Here is a 9285-nt window from a genome sequence, read left to right on the forward strand (position 1 = left end):
GCCACCGGCTCCCGGGCCACGCCGCGTCGCCTTCCGCTCCGTTGGCCGCTAGCCCGCCCCGGCCGCGCAGAGAGCCCCGCTCCGAGGTGGGGGCGCGCCCCTTCGTGCCCTGAAAGTCATCTCTTTCCTCCGCACCGACCCTGGCCGTGCGCCTCAGGGTGCCTCTACCACCCCGGGTCCCTTGAGGGCCGCAGCCATGAACGAGATGTCCAGCTTTCTCCACATCGGAGACATCGTCTCTCTGTACGCCGAGGGTTCCGTCAATGGCTTCATCAGCACTTTGGGGTGAGTGAGTCGAGTTCGTGGCGTCCGCGAGAGAAAAGGGGGAACAGTGGGCTTGGTGCCAGTTGCTTGCCTCCTTCCGCCGTCCCCGACAGAGGACCTGGATGTCCCTAGTTTGAAGGAGCGAGCGAGGGGACGGTTTGCCTCCTCCTTTTGGAGAAAGGAAGTGAAATGTTTGCCCAGGTAGGAGGCAGGCATCCAGTCGGAGTTTGCAAGAGGCGCTCCCCTCCGCTAAGCCGCCTCTCTGGAGAGCGTAGGCCCATCTTCAGAGGAGGGCAGAGGCCGAGACTTCCTCTGCAGGTGGTCCAGGGCGGTGGCAGGTGGGTGCCTGGGGCCAGAGTTCGGGGGAAAGGCATCCGGGCCTGGACGTGCCGGGTTCTGGGGGTGGGGCCGAGCTGTGGGCTGGGCTGGGGTGGGAAGGCTCAGTCTGAAGCCAGGAATCCTGTGGCTGCCGACCTGATGTCCCACCTTTGCCCATCGCTGCAAAGCTCTCTCCCCTTAACCTCCTCCGCAGCCCCCCATTCAGTAGGAGTGTCTGTTCAGCTTTTCCTTTCCTGGCCGCCCAGGTCCTAGCCGGCTCTCCCCACTCTCCCCGCCTCCCCCTTCCAATTTCCTGCGTCACTTGTCTGGCGCCCCTGGGTCCCTGGTCCTAGGATCTGTGGAACACTTTACAAACATTAATTAATTCTAGCCGCCACCCCCCAGGGTCTGGGCTGGATAACTAGAGAATCAACTCAGGTCTCTGGAGAGGACCAGGCCTGAAGCTGGCACAAGGCAGGAAAGGAACTAAGGAAAGCGCATGGGGTTATCTCCTGAGGAGCGGCTGCCAGCCGCTCTGGGTGGGGACAGAGTGGTTTCCTCACCTCTGCAGCCAGGCCCCAGGGCAGGGCCTGCTATCTCTGTCCTATTTTCTGTCTGGGGACCGGTGCGCTCTCACTCTTAGCACACCCGGCTGTCCTGTAGGGTGAACCCACCCTCTTCTGCGGATGCTCCAATCTGCAGCCATCAGCTGCCAGGCGCCTCCTCTTGGGGGGCTTTGGAGGACAGCCCTGCCACCTTGCCGCTAGGGCTGGCTCTGGACCTGGGCTGGCTCCCACCTCCTGCGCATGGGAGGTGAGAGTCACCTGCTTCCTCGGTTTCTCCCAGAGTTGCTGGCGATTAGCGTTGGTCCTTTTGGAAAGTGAATCCAACAGGGGTGTGGGGGTTGGAGGGCTGGCTTGGCCAGCAGGGGATTCTGGCCGGGAATTCCAGCAAAATCTTCCCTTCGCATCTCATCGCCCCCAGGCCTCTTATTCCCCCAGCCCCTTTCAGAGGCAGAATCTCATGCCTCCTGTCTTCTCCCCCAACATCTGATTTTCCTTGCTCAGTTCTCCAGAGGTCAGGAGTGGAGGCACTTCTGGACCAGCAGCAGGCAGGCCTCTCCCAAAGAGCAATGCCCAGGGCCCTGACTGCTTCCCCATCCTGGCTTCTGTTTGGGGCCAGGGCTTGCGCAGAGCAAGCACATAGTGAATACCTCTGACATGCCCGGGGAAGGGGGAGAGAGCTTGGGGGCTGTGGGTGCCCTGGGAGCAAGCAGATGTCAGTATCTGAACAGCACTGGCATCTTTTAGAAAAATAACCCTTGTCTCTATGAACTCAGTGCCTGGCGGAGGACTGAACACTGTGGTTTTTAAGCCTCTGAGCTGTATCAGCATGGGGGCGGTGTCTAATTCTACTCTCCACCCAGGCCTCATCCCAGACAAGGGATTCCCTCTGTTGCTTCCTGACATCCCTCCCTAGGTCTTGGCACTTCCTGTCCCAGGAAGCGGCTTCCTCCAGTCCATTTGGATGCTGGGGCAGGACCTGTTGACTTCTGAGGACCTTCTACTCCAGGGTGCCTGTTCCCTGCAGACACCTCCAGGACAGCCACGCTCATCCATTCTCACTGCAGTCCCTTTACATGTATATTAATGTCCTCTCCTTCACAGGCTTCAGGCCCCCTGAACCACCCCCCCCTTTCCTGAAACCTACCCCTACCCCTCATTCACTTTCTCTTTACTTTTTGCTCTTGTGTTGCCCCCACCCTCCAGCCAGTCTCCACCCGGGTAAATCTGACTCACCCGCTAAGACCTAGTATAAAGTGCCCTCTTTTGAGAGATCTAGCTTATCCCACACCCACCCCCCAAGCCCCCAGCCTGGCAAAATTAACCCCTTTTATTCCAGACTTCAAACTCTTCTCTGGTGTTAACTGTGTTGCTTTACAACTAGTTGGCAGTTTCTCTAGGACTTTCTATTGCTGGGCTGCTGCCAGGATTAACTAATCAATTACACATTCAGCCACTCAGCATGTCCACAGGCACTGTCTTGGGCACTGGGGACTCAGTGGCAAATAACGCAGTTGTGCTTCCCACAGTGACAGTGACTTCTAGGCACCTTACGTCTTTGCTACCCAGAAGGGTCCCTTAGCACCTCTAGATAGTAGCTTGTTAGAAATTCAGAAGCTCAGGCCCTGCCTGAGCTTGGATCAGTATCTGCATTCTGATCGCCAGGGATTTGGTGCCCTGCAGTGTGAGAGATGCTTTGCCCTGAGTGGCTCTCTCTGCTCCATCCCCTCTAGAATCTCTCAGCCCCCACCCTCAACCCCAGACTCCTTCTGTCTTCACCTGGGCTGTTGGTACCCATATCTGTGAACCCGGGAGGCTATTTGGTGTCCATCAGGTGCCCAGTAAGGGCAGAATGGAATGAATTTTTGAAGATGGGGCAGTGGGGCTGACTGAGTTGGGGGTGGGCATTGGTGGAGGCGGCAGATTCTAGCCTGGCTCTGCAGGGCATAGTGGAGGAGATGGATTAGAGTCGCCTGGATAATTAGAGCTCCTGGTGAAGATTGTACATTAACTCTGGGTGGGGAGGACGGCAGAGGTCTGGGGAGTGGATCCTGGAGCAGGTCAAGACCCCACCTGAGAAAGAAAAGCAGACCTGCACCTGTTCTTGGCAGAACTGCCCAGGGCCACTTCCTTGCTCCCAGGTGGGAGGCAGGAGAGGCCAGGGCTGGAGTGACTGGGCAGGGCCAGCAAAAGGCGGAGGTTTTACTGTGACTTCAGGCAAGTCCTGAGTGTGCAGGATGCGCCCACCTATCCAGCCCCTTAAAGAACTTCTTGGAGTGACCAGAGGGGTGTCCCTCTACCCCAGGGAGTAAGCTGAGTGCAGGTGAACTGGGTCTTGAGGTTGAGCTTTGAACATTTGTCAGAATGTCTCTGCCCACCTATAGCTGGGTCGTGAAGCACAATTTTGGGGGCTTTCAAGGCCTCTGGACCACATCACCCAGACCACATCATATGGAATAAGGCCAGAAGGCCTCACCCCTAATTTGGGGCTCCCTGTTCACCTTCCAGTTTCACCCATTCTCGGGAGGGTGGGCACAGGAAGTCAGGACCCAGAAGATGAGGTAAATGTGGAGGAAGCCCGAGACCCGAGGACAGGGATCCCTGGCTCGTTTGCTTTTTCACTAACTCACAGGGTGCCTTTGCACGGGCCTGTCTTTTCAGCACGTGTTTCTATCACACGCTAAGGTGCTCTGTTTGCACCCGAGAGTCCCCTGGGGGTGATTAAAAAATTCCAGCTCCTGTGTCCCATGTCAGACCAACTGGATCCACACAGGTAGGGCTGGGGTCTGAGGGCTGGGTTATTGAAAATCTCCCCAAGTGACTTTAACATGAACCTGGCGCTGGGATCCCCCACCTGAGGACTCCTCAGGCCACCGGGCAGTGAGGAAGCCTACCTGTTGAGTCTGATTGCCCCCAGGGTCCAGAGATCCCATCTCTTAGCCTGCCTCGGACTTCATTAAGTCATTAGCAATCATTTGTTAGCCATCTACACTGTGCCAGATGCTTCTAGTCATGAGGGGGTCAGTAGTAGCCAAGAATGAGTCCTAGACTATTCTCGTCAATCCTGTGGGGACCTGGGAGGGAGCGTCTTTAAGAACCCCTTGAACCGTAAGACCCTGAGGTATGTGGAAGTCATTCCAGGAGGGGGCACTGCCCCTCCAGTGTGACCACATTCCCTGGGCAGATTTCAGACCTGCCCTTGGCTTTCATTTAATTATGATTTCACTGGAATGAGATGTTGGACTTGCCCATCTCCTGTACCCCAAGGCAGGGTCTTGGCCTCAGCTTGGCCAATCCATGTAACTCGGTTTTAAAAAATACATACTTCTTCTGGTTAGCAGATACTGTATGCTCCAGGGAGAAAACCTGAAAATCTCAAAAAATTATCTGTAATGCTACTGCAACTATGTCAACATTTTGGATATGGACATTCTACACTTTAAACACACAAATATTTACCAAATGACATCAGACAGCACATATGGCCTGGCATCCTGTCTTTGTGGGGACACATTGAGCTGTGTTTCCCATGTCACCACACCATTGTTATGGCTGCCTGGTACCCCACAGTAGGAGGCGCTTTATTTAAGCGACTCTAATATTAGGCATGCAGGTGGTGAGTAAGTTTCTGCCGTTATACGCCGTCTGCACTCAGCCTCCCAGGCCGTACGTGCCTGAACACTTGTCCAGTTATCCTCGCAGGAGAATGTCCCTGAAGGGGAATTCCCAGCTCAAAGGGAAGGCGCGTCTTTTACTTCCAGAGAGCTCTCTGGCCCTGCTGGCTTCTCTGGTGGTGCGGGCGCTGGGGACGGGCCCATTCATGTCACTGTGTCAAGTGTTGGCCTGGGGCTGTGGGGGATAAGATTAATGTCCATGGTCAAGTGGAGCGTGCAGCTGCAATGGGGAGGGGGCAGAATTGGAGAGGGCGCTTCCGGGAGGGTCACTGCAAGGCAGAACAGCCTCCAGGCTTCTGTGCTACATCCAACTTCTCTGCCCTAAAGAATCCTGCCGTAGCCACTTGCTCACACTCTGCCCTGCCCTACATTCCTGACCCCGCGTCCCCTCCCAATTTGGCCTAGTGGGGCTGTGGAGTGGGTGGGGCAGTGGCTTGGGTTGGGGGGGTGGTGTGCTAGATTTTAGGGTGGGGCCACAGCAGCTCTCTGCTTTCAGCTTAGGGGGAGGTTTCTGGGTTTCCATTAACCCTGAGAATGTGTCTGGAGTCCCTGCCCACCTGCCCAACCTGCTCTCCGCATCTCACAGGTGGGGAGCTGGGCGCCCCTCTCTGCAAGGGGGCAGTGAAAGAGGAAGGAGAGCAGAGCCAGGTTTCTAGTAATTTCCTCACAGGCTTCTGGAGTTTGCCCTGAGCTTGTCACACTGGTCCTGCAGGCCGTGGCAACGTACTGGCACTTGTACCTGCAGTCACAGTTCCTGCAGAGAAGACTCACTCGTCTGGGGCCACAGAACAGGGTTCCCAGGAATAGAGGCTTAGGGCCTTTCCCACCAGGGCGGTGGGGCGAGGGACGGCACTGGGCTGAGGGGTTGCCTGCCGGGGCTGGGGCGGGATGGAATGATCACAGTGGTGTGGAAAGGTAGGCGATTTTGTGCTGGTAGGTGGGCAGAGCCAGAAGAAACAGCAAACCTGAGGCTGAGCCCAGGGGCCCAGGGGCTGCAGGTGCTGCCGGCTGATACCTGTGCGCATTTGGCTCGCAAATACCTCTCCATCCCTCACTCAGCCACCCTGCCTCAAGCCTGCAGAGGATTGTCCTCTCCAGGTCTGAGTCTCCAATGGGGTGGTGGGGTGCTCCAGGTCATGAGAGGGAGAATTAAGCCTGTCCTCAGAGAGGCGGGTGGCGGTGCAGTGGGTGGCTCTGGCCTTTATCTCAGCTGTCACTCCGACCCCTCACCACCAGCATAAGGATAAGTACAGTTCAGGAAAAGGGAGAAGAGCCACTTAGCACACCCACCACCTTGACTTAATACTTGTCCACATTCTGCCCTGTTTGCTGTTTTTTGCTGAAGCAATTTATGAAGTGCCTACATGTATGTGATTAACATATTTTCAAATACTTAGTTTTTCATCTCTACGAAACAGGACAGTGCAAGCAGAGCACTGTAACCACACCGATGAACGCTCTCCTGATAGCATCCAGTGCCAGTCCAGGCAGCGTTCCCCTCAGTCTGCCCTTGACCACCGAGTCCTGATTGACCACCGAGTCCTTTAAATCGGGATCTAAATCGGTTCTGTCACTTAAATCTCCTTTCATTAAAACAGTGTCCCTGGCCCTCCCTGGTGGCGCAGCGGGTTAAAGCACTGCACTGAGAAACCAAAGCCACTTCTGCATGACTTCGATCCCCGCCTGCCCCGGAGGTGACCACATGGCGTGGCAGACCTCTCCTGACCCACCCCCTGCTCCCCTCAGCAGTGTACTGCGCTGATCTGCCTGTTCTGCTCCCCGCTCTGTCTCTGGTGAATCCTCTCACCCTCCGCATCTCTGGCCTGTACCCCAGTTCTGTATGAATAAATAAATAAATCTTTAAAAAACAACAACAACAATAAAAAAAAAAACAGTGTCCCTGCCCTCACCCCTCTCCCCCCACCCTAATAGAGGCTTCCTGACAAGAAGGGTTGTCATGCAGCAGGCTGTCTCGCTTTCTGGAGTCTTGGACTTCTTCTGCTGTTTCCCAGAGAGCTCTGCGAGGGCCCGGAGTCAGGTGGCCTGGTCTCAGGGCCCGCCAGGACGCAGGACCTGCCCTGCCGTGCCTCCTCCAACCTCAGTCACATCTGGTAGGATAGGACAAGAGCCCCAAGCTCAGTCCTGCAGAACAGAGCCTGGGCTTATACAGCCAGTGTGTGAGGTGAGGCCCATGGCCCCTGGTGTCCCCTGCTCTGTCTCTTCTCAGCAGCTTTCTGTTTCTCCCATACCCTGCCCCTCTTCTCTGGGCCCGACAGAGAACATGTTTGGTGTCTTCAGTAGTGCTGTTGAGACCCCAGGACATGCCAGAACCCATCTAATCCTGAGAGCCAGACTCTCAGGCCTGTGGGCAGAGCCAGCTCCCAAGGCCTGCACACTAGTCAGGGACCTTTATTTCTATTGGGGCAAGTTTGGGCATTTTTGCTGCCTCTGTTTCTGGTGAGAGAGGCTCTTGGGGTTTTTGAGTGTGTGGTTTTTCGGTCCTTGCTAGACTTGAAGCCGTCTGACAGGATGAACCATGCTGGTTTTAAATTCCATTTACCATCTGGCCCCTCAGGTGACACAGGGTAATTCCTTGTAAAGAAAGATGGGTAGAGGTTCAGTAAGTGGCTGCTTTTGCAGGGATGCGGAAGTGAATTTCTTTTCTCTGACAAGACGGTGACTCTTTCCTAACATTCCTCCCCACCGCACCTAGTGGGAATGACTTTGGATGTCTGGAGATTTCAGACACCCATCCAATCATGAGGGCGACTGTGTTGGGTGGTGGCCAGTGACCTAAGCTGGGAGTCAGGAGACCCGAGGTCTGCAACTATCTATTGTATGACCCAGGTGGATCAGTTTCCTCCGCCTCGCCTCAGTTTCCATGCTAGGTGGGAAGGGCTGTCTAGGGTCCCTCAGGCATTTCCCCGGTCTTTGCGTCTTCCTCTCGTGGCTTCTGTGACGGAGGCCAAGTTGGTAGGTCCAGTTTTGATTCTAGCTCACCTGTCCCACTTCTAGCTCCTTTTTCCTCCTCGTCTAATCTTTCCAGACAGCACTGACCCATCCCACTCCCTTTTCCACAGCTCCCACCTGGATCTTGAAGTCCAAGCTGGGCAGAACGGGGCCACCCAGGCTGCCCCTGGACAGTCAGTCTGCTTTCCCCTCTCCCCTCAAGCCAACTTCTTGGAGTACAGCCCTCATGGGCTCTACAGGGATAGCCCCTGCCCCGTCCTTTTAGAGTAGAGTTGTCAACCTAGCCCTGCTTCTTTCTAGACATGCCACCCCCACTTGCATTACCCGCGGCCCCCCTCCCCCCACCTTTCCACTTGCCAGCTCTGTTGATGCCTTACTGGTCCCTGCATGGGGCCTAAGTCAAACTGGTCTGTATCTCCCCTGGATGGAAGACTCACAACAGAGACTGCTTTCAGAGTCACTGGGCTGGCCCTGGAGAGTTGGGGGGGAGGGGCGCTCAGTGTAGAACTAGGCTTAGGGCCCTCAGAATGGGAGGAATGAGTTTCCTGAGGGTGGGGAACCCCCCCCCCCCGGGGGCATAATCTATCATCTTGCAGTAAGCTTTTGTGTAGTGGACACCTGGGTTGTATGTGCTGTGTATGTGCCATCATTTGACCATGTGTGTGTTCCCTTACCCTGTGGACCTCACATTGGGCTGTGGTAGGAGGGAAATGAGTGAAAACGACTTGTAAACTAAAATGTGTTCAGCACATTGGAGGATTAGTTTTTTTTTTAAATTTATTTAAAGATTTATTTATTTATGCATACAAGAGCTGGTGTGCAGGCCAGAAGTGTATTTGTGTTGGGGCAGGGGTGTGAGAGGATTCACCAGAAACAGAGAGGGGAGCAGAACAGGCAGGTTGACTGAAACACACTGCTGAGGGGAGCAGTGGGGGCGACAGGAGAGGTCTGCTCTGCCCTGTGGCTCAGCTCCCTAGGGGCCATGAACTTGTGCTGCTATAGCTTCCTAGTGCTTTAACCCCTTGCACCACTAGGGAGGCCTTGGAGGCTTAGATTTTCTACTGTGATTCTGGCTGGGGTGCCAGGGTCTTGGATGACCGTGATCCTGTGGTAGGAATGAGAAGGGGCACTCTGCAGAAGCCAAAGTCTCTGGCCTCGAAGATGCCAGGACTCAAACAGAAGTGGGATGGGGATTGGCGGAGGGTAGGCAAAAGGCTCTTCCCTGACCTTGGGAGGGGTTGAGGCCTTCTGGAGAACTGGGGGAGGAAGGAAGCCGTGTGGCCCCTTCTGCCTGAAAAGCTCTATTCTGGGACTCTGGTTACAGCGCCAGGTGCGCACCCGAAGCCTGACACCTGTGTCCGAACTGGTTTAATAAACACAGACGCTCCCCACCGTGAAGGACTGTGAGAGGTGCTGCGGGCTGGGGCGAGGGTGCCACCAGGTGGGGAGTGGTCCCCTGGGTCTGCCCTCCCGTGGCAGCCAGGCGAGCCCGCAGG

General features: G+C 55.6%; 1 protein-coding gene across 1 annotated transcript in view; it reads left to right on the plus strand.

The window, feature by feature from the left end:
• The first annotated feature begins 28 nt into the window (after positions 1-28).
• The window catches only part of ITPR3 (inositol 1,4,5-trisphosphate receptor, type 3), a 66471-nt gene continuing 57214 nt past the window's right edge, over positions 29-9285 (plus strand). The window contains exon 1 of the mRNA XM_004673977.2: positions 29-285. Coding sequence (XP_004674034.1) covers positions 197-285 — 89 coding nt within the window. The 5' untranslated portion in view covers positions 29-196. The remainder of the gene's footprint in view (positions 286-9285) is intronic.

The sequence above is a fragment of the Condylura cristata genome, unplaced genomic scaffold, assembly GCF_000260355.1.
Source record: "Condylura cristata isolate star-nosed mole 26May11 unplaced genomic scaffold, ConCri1.0 scaffold00001, whole genome shotgun sequence".
In the NCBI taxonomy this organism is placed as follows: Eukaryota; Metazoa; Chordata; class Mammalia; order Eulipotyphla; family Talpidae; genus Condylura; species Condylura cristata.